Source organism: Fopius arisanus, unplaced genomic scaffold (assembly GCF_000806365.1).
Source record: "Fopius arisanus strain USDA-PBARC FA_bdor unplaced genomic scaffold, ASM80636v1 scaffold00030, whole genome shotgun sequence".
Lineage (NCBI taxonomy): Eukaryota > Metazoa > Arthropoda > Insecta > Hymenoptera > Braconidae > Fopius > Fopius arisanus.
The window spans coordinates 28,801-42,553 of NW_011887769.1; the positions used below are offsets into that span (position 1 = coordinate 28,801).

At 39.2% G+C, this 13,753-nt stretch overlaps 3 protein-coding genes and 1 non-coding gene across 7 annotated transcripts; 3 read left to right on the forward strand and 1 right to left on the reverse strand.

Annotated features, from left to right (window-relative positions):
* The first annotated feature begins 437 nt into the window (after positions 1-437).
* Positions 438-5,341, forward strand: LOC105265451 (tetratricopeptide repeat protein 37). 2 transcript variants are annotated; one of them, XM_011302926.1, is made up of 3 exons: positions 438-816; positions 1,251-5,069; positions 5,173-5,341. In XM_011302926.1, exons 2-3 carry the CDS (start codon positions 1,306-1,308, stop codon positions 5,318-5,320), a joined length of 3,912 nt encoding a protein of 1,303 aa, XP_011301228.1. In that variant the 5' UTR covers positions 438-816; positions 1,251-1,305; the 3' UTR covers positions 5,321-5,341. The 2 variants fall into 2 exon arrangements, with proteins under 2 accessions (XP_011301228.1, XP_011301229.1); XM_011302927.1 differs by having other exon boundaries at positions 1,298-5,069.
* Positions 5,110-10,383, reverse strand: LOC105265450 (pentatricopeptide repeat-containing protein 2, mitochondrial). Of its 3 annotated transcripts, none has more exons than XM_011302923.1 (5): positions 10,012-10,383; positions 8,138-8,643; positions 5,866-6,144; positions 5,689-5,793; positions 5,110-5,549 (listed from the first exon to the last, which is right to left on the reverse strand). In XM_011302923.1, the coding sequence occupies exons 1-5, from the start codon at positions 10,088-10,090 to the stop codon at positions 5,400-5,402; spliced, it is 1,119 nt and encodes a 372-aa protein (XP_011301225.1). In that variant the 5' UTR covers positions 10,091-10,383; the 3' UTR covers positions 5,110-5,399. The 3 variants fall into 3 exon arrangements, with proteins under 3 accessions (XP_011301225.1, XP_011301226.1, XP_011301227.1); XM_011302924.1 differs by lacking the exon at positions 10,012-10,383 and adding an exon at positions 9,369-9,535; XM_011302925.1 differs by lacking the exon at positions 10,012-10,383 and adding an exon at positions 9,429-9,533.
* Positions 10,384-12,584: 2,201 nt separating this feature from the next.
* Positions 12,585-12,656, forward strand: TRNAP-CGG (transfer RNA proline (anticodon CGG)). Its single transcript has one exon. It is a non-coding gene; the product is annotated as a tRNA-Pro (tRNA).
* Positions 12,657-12,798: 142 nt separating this feature from the next.
* Positions 12,799-13,752, forward strand: Srp19 (signal recognition particle 19). The gene is made up of 2 exons (XM_011302928.1): positions 12,799-12,939; positions 13,233-13,752. The coding sequence occupies exons 1-2, from the start codon at positions 12,893-12,895 to the stop codon at positions 13,624-13,626; spliced, it is 441 nt and encodes a 146-aa protein (XP_011301230.1). The 5' UTR covers positions 12,799-12,892; the 3' UTR covers positions 13,627-13,752.
* The last annotated feature ends 1 nt before the right edge of the window (position 13,753 follows it).

Sequence of the window (13,753 nt, forward strand, 5' to 3'; positions counted from 1 at the left end):
TATATATTAATTATTTATATGAATATATTAATATGATATGCATAGCTTAGCTTAGCTATGCGCCAAAAAAAGCTGACAAAAAACGATACATGCTTTTTTTAAAAATTGAACCAGTAATCAAATTATATGTATTATTTTTTATTAATATTAACACTCATTATCATAAAAACGCTGATTATTAATTAATTTTGAAGGATGCCGGGATTATCTTACCATACGCTAACGATATTCCTGCAGTCGGTAATTTACTCAGATGGTAACTAGAGTATGAAGTGTTTTAGGACAAATGTACCCAGATAGCACATATATTGCTCAAAAAAGTCTACTCCCAACAAAGTTTCCATTTTACCATTAGTTAACAATCAATTCTCCATCAAACCGAATAAAAAAAAATCAACTCCCATACCTCCCACTTTCTGAGACCCACTTTCTGAGAGTAATATTTAAAAAAATCAATTATGTTTAAATAAAGAATACCAAATTACTATAAACATATTGTCCAATTGTTTACTATCGCATCATAGAGTTATTCCAAATGGATTTTTTCATTGCTTCTCAAATCTTGACAACTATCCGGTAACTAGAAAGAGAAAGAATTGGTATTCGGCATATACTTTTGCACAAGTACGACCCAAGGAGAGATAAAGGCACTCAGAATATAAAAAAGGAGGGGAATATCCTATCGTACAATAAGGGGATAAACTTTATCCGATAAAGTCATCTGATCTAAAAAAAATAGCCAACGTCGCGTCTAATCCATGAACCCACAGACAAGTCATTGTCATCACAATTTTTCAAGTATAATCAAAATCACAGGTGAGGAGTAGTCAGTAATTTTTTTATTATATATGCAACTCCCTGGTTTCACGTGGGTTATGTTGGTTATGTTGTCTGCAGTAGCTGTGAGTGAGGCAAGCAACCTCCTCTTGACTTCTTTTGCAATAATCTCAACTTTTTAGAATTCTCATTGTACAACAAAAATATGAAAGTATGAAATTTTTTAAAAATCCGAATCGCTTTAAAGAATATGAATAAAGTGGAAGTATGCAGCTTCATCTTTCTTCTAAGTTTTATCTTTCTTCTAAAACGATTGGAACTTTCACTCCATAATAGCAAAAATTAATTAGATATTTCTTTTCATTTATAAATAAACATTATTGCAATGAATAGAGCTTCCATGGGTTCATATCACGACTCTTTCAGCCCTTCCAGTTCTTCATTTCAGTCATTCATTTCTCCCATTATTTCAGTTATTTAATTATCCATTTTCGCAAAAAAAAACCCCTGGAATTCGTAGGGTAAAAGATGTCGAAGGAGTCGAAGACAGCCCTGAAGGAAGTGAAAACACTGATAAAAGAGGGCCAACACAGTGAGGCCCTGAAGATCTGTCAGAAACTGCTAAGACAAGACAAGACCAACTACCAGGCGTTGCTGGGGCTGGCAAGGGCGATGTGGGGTCTGGATGAGTATCAATCTCAGGTACCTCTGGCCTTGAAGAGAGCCATTGAGTTGCAGCCGGACAATCCGTTGGCCCATCAAGGATTAGTCGCCTACTACGAGAAGCAGCCGGAACGTCGAGAGACCTGGAGCGAGTTACTTCCCACATACTGTAAGCTCCTGCAAGTGGACAGGACTTCTCCAAAGCTCCTCGCATACATCTCCAAGGTCTCACACCTGGTAGTAGCCCTGAGTGATCAAGCCCTCACGACGCAATCCATCGCGGCCCTCTGCCTCCTCCGAGCCGAGGGCAATGAGAAGAAAATCGTGGACGAATCCCTGGCAACAATTTTCTTAAAATTTCCAGAGCTCTCCCAGGATCATCCTGAAGCCTTTCTCTCCTCGATGGCCTCCGTGACGGAGAATGAGTCCTTTCCGCACCACCACGAGTGCTGCAAGAACTATCTCAAGTCCCTCTTCGCCGCTAAAAAATTTGACTGTCTCCTGAGTGTAGCAGCCAAGATGCACCACACATATCCGAGAGATCTGACACCACTCGAGTGGATCTGCAGGGTTTACACCGAGCAGAAGATCATGGTGGGTCTAGATTTTTGTAGGGACTTGCAAATCGATTTTTTTTACAACGACCTACTCCAGATGAAGGAAAATTCCTACATGGCTATCTTCGCAAAGGGAATGCACCTATGGCAGGAAGGCAATCTCACTGAGGCCAGAGATTTTCTTAATCATGCAGTTTCGTTGCAATGTAAGCAGTTCTACGCGTGGATTGCCTTGGCCGAGGTTAACGCGAACCTCTACTGTTGGGAAGATGCAGAGGGCGCAATACTGGAGGCTTCCAAATACTTGAAAAACCAGAACGAGGCCTTGCAGACGAAAGCTGACATGATTTTTGTGGAAGCAGTAGTCAAGGGAGGCAATAAGTCTAAATGTCCAGATGCTGTAGAGATTTGCAGGAAATTGATGAAGACCGGTTCATCCAATAGAGTGACGATGCTGGTGGCCAGGGCGGAGGCACTGCTGGGCATTTCCCCATCATCGACCATTTTAGAGGAATTGGAGAGAGATCCTGAGACCAGAAGAGATGCTACGATACTCAAAGCAAAAATACTAAGAGACGAGGGTCGCCTTGAAGAGGCTGCAGACGTTCTAGGAAGTGTCCTGGAGACAGCAGAAACCTGGTTCATGCTCGGGGAGATCAACTGGGCCCTCAGAAACTTCAGTCATGCTCTGATGGCGCTATTAAAGGGCGTGCATGTCGATCCTAATCACTGGCAATGTCTCCTCTACCTTGGGCATTACTACAGGGAGAGGACGGGCGATTTAGAAAAGGCGAGAAAATGCTACCAGAAGGCCCTGCGAATAAATCCGAATAGCATAGAGGCAGGGGCGCGTCTGAGCACCGCTTATCGATTGCTGAAGAACAGCGAAGCGAATATGCAGATGCTCCAGCGTGTGACCACTGCTGATGGTGGTGGTCCCAAATGGGCCTGGCTACAACTGGGACTGCAGCAATTAGATGAAGGAAAAATCGTTCAGGCAATAAAATCCCTAAGGTATGTGATAAGGGCTGATCCAAACGACAATCACTGCTGGGAATCGCTGGCGGATGCTTACTGGGCACGTGGGGCTCACACTTCAGCTCTCAAGTCATATCAACGAGCCTTGGAGCTGTCGCCAGGCTCTCTCTACCCTATGCTGCAGATAGCTAACATAAATCTAGTACTGGGAAGGCACTTGGAGGCTAAAAAGGCTTTTCTCGAAGTACTTAGCCAGGAACGGAGGTATATACCTGCTCTGAAAGGGCTCGCAGAAACATACTTGGGACTTGCAAGGGAGAATTCCAGGGCCCAACTGCTGGGGAGGAGTTCAGAGAATATTCAACAGGCTGCTGACTGCCTCACGGACGCTATTGTCGAGAAACCCAGTCTCTCATGCTTGTGGAAGCTCCTGGGGGATGCTTGCTATAGAGCGGCGACTTTTCCACAGAAATATTGTACCTTAAATGTGGCTGGGGGCCTTGTTCAGAATCCTACGGAGAGGCGAGTGACGCTTAAGAAAACCGAATTACTCAGTTTGTCTTCCAGGTGTTTCTGTCGTGCTTTGAGTCTTTCAAAGGACTCTTCTTTCCTCTGGCATGATCTGGCATGTTGCTACCTCACTCAATTACGGCTGGACTCGTCAGTTGACCTTTTGTCCACTGCTAAAAAAAGCCTCGCAGCTGCTCAACAAGCGGTCAAACTTAATCCCTCCACCTGGGTTCATTGGAACCTATTAGGGGTAATTTGCATGACTGAGGAGATCAAGAATTACGCTCTGGCTCAGCACTGCTGGGTTATGGCTATCGACAGAGAACCCAACAATGCCATTGCCTGGACCAACTTGGGGACTCTCTATCTTCATCTAGGGGATCCCTTTAAGGCTAATGAGGCTTTCTCCAGGGCCCAGCGGGCTGATCCAGAGTATGAAAACAGTTGGATTGGGCAGGGACTGATTGCTGAATCTGTTCAGAGGAAAGAGGCCATGGACTTGTTCAGGCATGCTACACAGCTAGCTTACCATCCTCAAGCTGCTGTCGGCTATGCGCACTGGGTACTCACCACTCTTCTTGACCCTAATGCCAAGAAAGATCCTCTTTACAATTATACTATTGAAAACATGCATGCCATTGCAATGGCCATCGATGCAATGACCTGGTGTGTCGAGAGAGTACCTGATTCTGCCTTTAGCAGGAATGCTTTAGGTCTACTCCTAGAACGTCAGAAGCTGCTGCGACCGGCAGCAGAGCAATTTTCAAAAGCCCTCAAGCTCTCTCATGACCACAAAGAGCACCAGGATAAGATTAGAGTGAACTACACGAGAATTTTGGTGCAGCTGGGGGAGTACGAAAAAGCTGTGGAGATCTGTCAGGGGATCAAGACACCGAGTTTCAAATCTCATTGCCAACTGGCTCTGAGCCTTTTCAAAGCGGCGCGATACGAAGAGTCTTACGACGCCTATGGTACAGCCCTCCAGCAGCTGGCAGATCCTGGATCCGATGAGGCCCACGTGCTGTGCGCCATGGCATCCATGGCCTACATGTTCCAGGGTGTGGATCAAGTGAAGACGCTTCTTTACCAGTGCATACAGATTCAGCCTCCTATTGTTGCTGGCTTGCTTGCCTCCGCAGCACTTGGCCTCCTTCACGAGGATTACAATCTTACCACTCTAGTTCTGAAGGAGCTTCAGGCTTACAATGATCATCCTGAGTACAGACATCACGTAGCTATCCTCACAGCATATTCCTGTCTGAGTAATGACGACGTGAAGGGCGCTGTTAGAATCATCTCCAAGGCGGTACACAGACATCCTGAGGATGTGGGTTCGTGGGTAGGCCTTGTAAGGATCCTATTGGAGACGAATTACGCACATTTTGGCAATTGTGCCCAGAAGACACTGTTCCTGGGAAGAAAAACTTCCACTGTAGCTGTTGCACAGGTCGCCTGTATCTCGTCCCTGGGGCAACTCGCCACTAACCTGGGGAGGGAAGGACTTCGAGCTGTGCAAAAGACTGTTCATTCATTCCCGGGGAGTGTCGAGAGCTGGGCTAATCTTGTTGGTGCTCTTTCCTCAAGGTGAGTTAAAGATTGACGATTATTTAAGTTGAAAAAATAATTCAATTAGTACATAAAGTTTTATATGATTTGAAACTTGTACATTTTTTGCTGTTCCCTGCAGATGTAAAGAGGATAATTCGACACCTAATGCGACTTGGTTAGCTGCTCTTATTCTAAAAATTAGAAGACAACTCAAGAGTTCATCCGTGATGGACGAGTGGTTCACGAATAACTACAATAAATTATCGAAAACAGCAGCAGTTCATTAGGTTTTGTAATGACACGGAATGCCCGGAAAATAAATATATGACTGCATGATATCAGAGTTATCCGTGAATTGAAACTGAGTTATTGGTTACATTTTCGATTTGATAGATCATGCCAGTCATTCTGCCCATAATCGAATTTTCGTCTATCTAGTTGTGAAGTTTCTTGATGATCAGAAGGCAGTTCTTTCTTGGGAACATCTATTGGGGTGGAGATATACTCTTCGAGGGTCTGTAAATGTTCAGAAATATTCCATTTATTTATAGATTGTTGGAGTCATCACATTCAGCAATTTATTTATTCACAATTGATTCTTCAATTCATTTACGAATTGTGTATGGATGAATAGATAACGGAGTTGAATAATTACCTGAGTTTGAATAGAACGTCGAGTTCGCAAAGAATTGAACAATCTAAAAATATCAGTTTTTGAATCGATATTCATGCGTTTTGCGGCATCGTGAAATTTCCAAACCTGCAAAAAAACGAAATCGTAATTAACTTCTCAAGTTATTACCATGAAGTACAAAATTCAGTGAAAACTTACGACATCCCCAAGATAGTGACTATTATGTTTCAAAGCGTATCGGAAGTCAAGTAAAACATGGTCAATTCGATTCAAGTCGCAGAGGGCCATAACTTTGGCGGTCCTCGCAGAAATGGTAGCGACATTTCTACAATGGTCAATAAACTGTAAAGCCATCTGAGGCTCATTCTGATTGAGTGCCAGGGCAGCTAGAGTCACTATTGTCCTTCTGAGGGGCGCACGATTCCCTTGCACATCTTTCCACATTTTAAGCGCGAACTGCAAACTATCTGGAGAATTCTGGGGAAAATTAAATTTCCATTTAAGACCCGGTTGGAGTATCTCGTTATCTCGTGTAGATTGTTTTTTTTATCTGAAACTTTGGTGCAGTCCTGCATGAAGCAGAGCTGCACCACATAAATGCATGTAGCCTGAAAAATGTAAAAAAAAAATAAAAATATAGAGTCCGTGATTTTTCATTAAAATGAGAGAAGAATTGTACCAAAGCACAAGTTGGAATCTGATTATCTGATTTGATAGAGCAAGGGGGGAGAGGGTGATGGGGGGGGGGGGGGGTCGATAAAAGAATATCTCTTTCTGTGCGGTTGGTAGGGCATTATTTCAGAAAGTCGTTCTCTGAAAAATTATTAAATATTTTTAAGATTTTTTCGATCAGCTGTCACTTCAGGGATAGAGAAAAGGAGGGGTGGAGGGAAAGTATGCTAAATGTCAATTATTCCGTACGCAGCACATGGGGCATATGTATAACATTGTCTTCTCTGAATGATTTTTAATTATTTTTTAAATTTTTTCAATCATAATTTCTTTACCTTATATTTAGCAGTTGTCTCCGAATTAGATAGCGAAAAATTGAGGTGGCGATCAGCTGTCAATTTAACGAGCATGATGAGGGGGGTACAAGAAGTAGGATGAACGTTGCAGAGTTTGATTTTGATGTTCAGATGTTTTGAAAAAAATTATTTCGGTATGCGTTCATCCTACTTCTTGTATCCCCCCTCATCGCGCCCGCAAAATTGACAGCTGATCGCCACCTCAATTTTTCGCTATCTAATCCGGAGATATCTACCAATTATGAGGTAAGGAAATTGAGATTTAAAAAATCTAAAAAATAATTAAAAATTTTTCAGAGAACGACTTTGTGAAATAATGCCCCACCGACCGCACAGGAAGATATTTTCTTTTATCGCCCCCCCCCCCCTTCTCCCCCTGCCCAATCAAGTCAGATATTTCCGACTAGTGCTTTTATACAATTATCCTCCCATTTTAATGGAGAAGCGCGGACTCTATAACTTTTTTTTAAATCTTTTTTTTAAGCCTACATGCATCTATGTGGGGCAGCTCTGCTTCATGCAAGACTGCACCAAAGTTTCAAATAAAAAACAAGAAAAAAAAACCATCTATACGAGATAACGTGATACTCCAACCGGGCCTTAAGTAATCGTGAAATAAATTAATAATATGCTGGATATAACACCTTTTGTCTTCGAATAATTGTGTTTTTGGTAAATGTGTAGTAGATTCATTCCGTTTCTGAGTTCCAACTCCTCGTTAGAATTGTGACAAATTCAAGTACTCGTTCACTTTATACGACTTTTTTTTTTGATTGATGGACAGTTCCTGAACTTACTTACACCACTGTTTGCGTTATCGCGGTGTTGTCGACTCTAAAAACAACACATGTTGTTACAGTTAAAGACAACGGATACAAGATCAAAAGAAGGAGCCAGATTCAGACTATTATTTTTTTTTACTTTTATCGAAAAGAAGTTGAAGTGGTTTTTCCAGCCAGAAATCGGGGAAATTCAACCTTTTGCATCTACTATACATTTACCCTTTTTTTAGCTTTCTAAGCATCACAAGCTCAAAAGTTGATTTCGTTTTACTTTGAAGATGGTCTACGTCCCCAGAAGCAAAAGGGCATGTATTCTATCTAAAGATAGCCCTGTTGCTTCCAGGCATGCGATTGGTAAGCAAAATATACATTTTTACGGTTGATACGCCGTCGTGCTGTATCGTAAGCAACGTTTTTAATGAAAAATAGAAAAATTCCAAATATCTCGAAAACTTTATATGAATGAGTATATATGTCTTGATTGTTTGAGATGTGGTAATCAAGACTGACATTGAAAAGGAAATGAAAGACGAACAATTACAGCACTTCCATTCGGAAACAAAAAGATTGAATGACGATCAATCGCGTTAATACGTGATCGCCGCCTTTTTTTCGGCGTATCTATCATATCTTGATAGATCATTGGAATGCAATTTTTACCTCTTTGTAACACGCCAAAACAACGACGGAAGTGACGAGTTTGCTGACAGGTTTATGTCTCAGAAAATCGTAGACATCGCGAACCTCTTTATACATTTGATGCTCGTAGAGTAGATCCACAAGGATAGCAGAGCTCTTGGGTTGATCGTACAGGTTTTTGCATTGTGGATTCGTCAGTGTATCCAGGGCAATGAGGGGTTCATTCAGATAATGGAAGGCCCTCATTATAATGGGGCCCAAACTGTAGTCCTCTTCGTTGTGGCCCCCCTGGGCATGCCACTTCTCCATCATCGTCTTGAGGAGTGTCAGGTCTTCCTCGTTTTTTTCGACAATGTGCAGTATTTTCCTGAGATCCGCTAACGTCACGGAATTGCTTTCTCTCTTCAGAGCTATTCGAACTGCTTGTCTGAATACTTGCAAGTCTCCACTACTTTCTTCCATCTTCTTTCGGGAATTTTTGTAGTCTGTGAGATCTAGGGCCGATTCTGTGTACAACGATCTGCATCCTGTAGGATTTCAGTAGAAGAGAGAATTTTGTACTGGGTGATTGTTGAGACAAAAGATTGTGTTATTGCCACAATAATTGACTATTAGAAACCGAATAAATTGGTATGCGGTAATATATTACAGGAGAATGCATTACATAAATTTATCCCATGACAGTTTCGTCCCTTTTCCATTACGATCAAATAATTTTCTTATTTTGCGCTGACTTTGTAAATTAACACTGTGGTCGATTACTTGTATTCTAGTTAGAGCTAGCGAGTGTTAATTAAAACGGGTGAGCATGATTTTATCATTTTTCGTTATTTTTTGTTAGATCATCAAGTATCACATTGATTTCTATGCTGTACAAATAATCGATTGATAAAGTCTCAAATGCGTCTCTCCAAAACAAAAAATGTAAATAATGTCAAGTAAGTAGCTAATAATAATGTACATCATCAAATGGGTTCAAAATTCTAATTGACTGCGTTTCAACGATGTTTTTTGTACTAAGTTTATTGTATCATTAAACAATTTTAAAAATCTTTTTTTTTTCTACACCATTCAATGACGTTGGCATTAAATTTGACGATAATTAAACGATTTTTACCGGGTGGCTCATCATTTTAGATAATTATTCTACGACGCGAGAAAGACATTCGACAAGGTTAAGCAGTGTTAAGGGTGTTCTCTACCCATAATATAGTCAAAATTAACGTTTTTTTCATTTTTCTGGCAAACTTACTATGGGACTGACGTAAAAAAATGTAAAGTTTTTGCATTTTGGTATTAATTAACGACTCACGAAGTGTCAAGGTGGTGCGACCATTTTTTTCAGTTTTTTCCAAACTTTTGAAAAGAATCACAATACCGCATTAAATAACGAGAAAACGCCAAAACGTTCTATACTTTTACGTTAATTTCATCGATAATGTAATGGCTACTAGCTCAATTCAAATAAAAAGATGTCCATATTATCCCACATTCCACCGTCGTGTAGCTGCTGAATATTCCATTGGAATTCATATCTGGGATAAAATTGTCATTGTGTGGATTCACTTAGAAGCAAGGCAATCAATAATATTTCAAATTCAATCATTTATTGATGTAGCTCACGAATAATTATTTTCCAGGAATGAATTCTACTAGAATACCAAGAAAAATTATTTCACTAAAATATTGTTACCTAGGTAGTAATTAGTACTGACATTCATCACCTAAGTATTCAATTGATGTGCCACTCCCATTGGGCCTTATTAATTAATACATTTTTTATTATTTATTTATATATAATACTAACAAAAATGATAACACTGGTCAACCATTGATGCAGAAAAGAGATGAACCCATTTAACTTGGGCTATTAGGATTAGTTTTTCGAAACTCACCCTTTAGGAAGTGCAGGCGATTGATACCATTCCTCGTAATCAAAACCGATTTCCAAAGACATCTCATCACCTCTGCCATTTTTCTACAGTGGTCTAAACAAATTATCTACCAAAACCGAGGATCGCGTAACGCATGATATGAGTGATTCAAATAGGTTATGGCTGGAAATTCATCACGTATTGGCACTTCTTATCATAGAAAAAATACACATTCAAAATATTCAAGGGAAGAGGAGAGAGTTATGAAAACGTTTTTTTATAATAAACGGTGGAAGAAGTGATGGATGACGCATAAACTTTATGAAAAATAGATAACTCATTTAATGAGTAGTAATTATTAAGTTTTCGTGACAGAACTTCAATTCAGTACTGCTTAAACCAATTCAAACTGGTCAGTCGACGATCAGAGAATTAATTTCAGATTTCACCCAGTTCTTTCTTTACTCTCTATAATTGATATGCGTATTTCTAATCTCTATACCGTGGCAAATGTATCAAGTGTCAATGAAAGTGGGCAATAAATATCAAAAGACTTCTTTATATTGACTTTTTAAGACAAATAACTGAAATTTCGAAATTCAAAAGTAAACAGTTTTTGTTTTTCCCATCGTTCTTTCACTACGAAATTACCCGGCTATCACTTTTTTGTGAAAATTATTCGCGAAAATCAAGCAGTTAAATTAAAAATTAGGAAATCTTTAGAAGATACGGTTCTAATTATTCTTCTGATGTTTCTGTTAGAAAGCGCGTTCAAAAACCACAATTAAAAAAAAAGTCCAAACTGGTCCATTTTTCGCGAAGTTATGGACGTTTAAAGACAATTTCGGAACAAAAATGGCTTGTATCACCGTTAAACATTATACTATGAAAATGCTCAGAAGTTTCGAGAATTACCCCTTGTTCCCAAAAAACTAATAGTCAATCCGTTAGCATAGTACCACAATAGTTAATGAAAAACAGGTGCAATATCCACATACGTCAAGAAATCAAAAGAATCTCCGTCCACACAATTAATCAAATTTGCGATTAACTCTGTTATGCATCAATTTAAATTGACTCAGCGATAGCGTTTACATCCTGAACTATGTTTTTGGTCAATCAAACATTAAATTTTATATCAGTGACAGTAATTTGAGAATCTTACCCAACAAATTATGATTTGTCCGATGTCAAGTGCAAAATATATTGTACGAGAGAAATTCACAGTTCTACTGTTTATGTTAATACTGCACATCCCTGTCCGTAACGCTCTGTTTTTCTTTTCTCTCTGTTCCTTTCATATTGCGGTAATTTATTAGCGATTCATCTTAAAGTTCATTGAATACACTTAAAAAAAAATTTGTTTTCCCCTTTACTTGAAAATTGACTCTTATTGTGTCGGAACCTGTTTGCATTAAATGAGTTGATTCGTTCAAGTCATCAAATTTTGTATTTTCATTCCTGGGTAGATTTACGTCACCTTCCCGTTACCTTCTAAAGGTATATGATGTTTAATGATTCATATAAATTAAGTTGAATTCAATATAACGTGTGACAAGGTACTACAGACCTCAGCAGTTTGCGATGGGGACGGGGGTGGCATCAGTCCCACAAAGAACATAATATTAATGGGTCACCTTCGACTAGCCTTCATTCACCTAATAAAGTCTGACCTCATTTTTTTCTTGTTCCCACATCGTAACGTTAATATACTACTATAGTTGGTGGAGTCGTTCGGTTATATCGCGGAAAAATCCTGTAAAGGCCCTACCAATACTGATTACCGATTAGTTTTGTTCTTTGAAATGGCATCAGTTGCAGCTGATCTAGTTTTTGTAGAATTTTTGAAAGTTTTTTCATTGTTAACCATTAGGTCACGCTCCGGGATTCAAAAAGACTCAACGAGATTCCATCGATTTAATGAAAAATTATCGATGACAATGCGTCGAATTTTACTTTCATGTATAAATTCATCGAATCAGTTAAAAAAAAGTACCTCGATGGTTTGACCCGTACAGTATCAAATAATGGAATTTTAGTATTCATTGAAATGTGCTCTTATATGTGATCGAAAATAGCAAAGACGAAATAAGAATTATAGAAAAAATATTTAATATAGCATTTTTCTCATCAACATTAAACTGATTAGATTCACTTACATGTACTTTTAGATATTTTTAAGTAGCTAGTGCACTAGTAATACTACAAATACAAGGCTGACTTGCTTCAAGATTGACATTTGGGTAACTACTCCTACAAATTCCGTGACGAGATGGTAAGGTGAGATTGATCGAAGCTTAGTGCAATTAAATATAGCGTGATCTACAAAAGTATTACATTTTGCCGACGATATCAATAAATATTATTTTATGGGGAATTCAATCAGTTACAAAAAGAGTTTCCTGTCCACCCGGTCCATCCCACAGCGATACTTTTATTTATGGCAAACATAAATCGATAACTAAAAATTTTTAGTTGGACTTATTTACGTACGTTATCCATTATTTAATATCATGTACCAATAAATGATCTTTCTGACGTGACAGAAAAATAGTTGATATATGAATTACTAAATTTTTTAACTTGGTACGGAAGGCTCGTTGGTCTAGGGGTATGATTCTCGCTTCGGGTGCGAGAGGTCCCGGGTTCAAATCCCGGACGAGCCCGTGAAAATTTATTTTTTGCACTGTACCCTGAAATTTAAGAAAATTCATTTCTCTACTTGAAAACGAATTGAAAAAGAAAACCCCCCATCCTGTTTTCTCCTCATGTTTTAATATTCCTCACCAGCCTATTAATCTGACTAGACTATATGTTATTGTGGAGTGCAACCAGTGACACCCGACACACCTGACACGTCTCTATTTTCATCGTTTTTATCGACACAGTTTGTTAAGAAAACATGGCGCTCGCCTGGAACGACTCCAAAAAACATAGTGATAGAGAAAGGTAATTAAAAATCATTTAAAAAAACTGAATTTATGACAATGAGAGGCGAGTAAAATTCTCATAACCTGTCTTCTATATTTGTTATCAATTGTCGGTCGAATTTTCGTATGTGTTCTAACCGATCCCCGTATGTGTTCTAACCTTTTCATCACCTGCAGACATATTTTATTTCATCTCGCACAAATCAAACAATTTTTCAATAATTGGTTCATTTTTTAAACTCGAATTATTGATTGGAAAATGTGCAAGTACAAATAGTAGTGGCTAAATTGTGTATAAATGAATATTTACAGGTGGGTCTGCATCTATCCAATCTATCTGAACAGCAAGAAGACTCGTGCAGAGGGTAGGAAACTTACGAAATCAAAGTGTGTCGAGAACCCGACCCACCAGGAAATTCGGGACGTTTTGACAGCAGCAGGTCTCAACGTGGGTGTTGAAAACAAATTGCACCCGAGGGAACGCAGTAAAGAGCTTCTCTACAGAGGTAGAATTCGCGTCCAACTGAAAGACGATGATGGCAAGCCAATGAAGCAAGAGTTCCCCTCGAGGGATTCCCTTCTCCTATATTTGGGGACTACCATTCCCAATCTGAAGACTAGACAGGGGAAGCAGAGCTCTGCTGAGCAGACAACTCAGCAGCCATCGGCATCCGCGAAGAAGGGTAAAGGAAAAGGCAGGAGGTGAAAAAATTTAATATTTTCACTGAAAGTACCATTATCTCATTCCTACTGAATGTTTCATCGGTGTAAATAGGCTAACAGAAATTTATCCAGAATTTCTTCAATTTTTATATTAAAGTATTGAAACCAAT

Excerpts from the sequence above, each read along its gene's own strand:
- LOC105265451 (XM_011302926.1), top strand. The coding sequence starts at position 1,306 with ATGTCGAAGGAGTCGAAGACAGCCCTGAAGGAAGTGAAAACACTGATA. Across the intron at positions 5,070-5,172 it reads GTTGGTGCTCTTTCCTCAAG|ATGTAAAGAGGATAATTCGA; the intron begins GTGAGTTAAAGA and ends TGTTCCCTGCAG.
- Srp19 (XM_011302928.1), top strand. The coding sequence starts at position 12,893 with ATGGCGCTCGCCTGGAACGACTCCAAAAAACATAGTGATAGAGAAAG. Across the intron at positions 12,940-13,232 it reads AAACATAGTGATAGAGAAAG|GTGGGTCTGCATCTATCCAA; the intron begins GTAATTAAAAAT and ends GAATATTTACAG.
- LOC105265450 (XM_011302923.1), bottom strand. The coding sequence starts at position 10,090 with ATGGCAGAGGTGATGAGATGTCTTTGGAAATCGGTTTTGATTACGAGG. Across the intron at positions 8,644-10,011 it reads TCGCCTGCACTTCCTAAAGG|GATGCAGATCGTTGTACACA; the intron begins GTGAGTTTCGAA and ends GAAATCCTACAG. Across the intron at positions 5,794-5,865 it reads GTCACTATCTTGGGGATGTC|GTTTGGAAATTTCACGATGC; the intron begins GTAAGTTTTCAC and ends GTTTTTTTGCAG.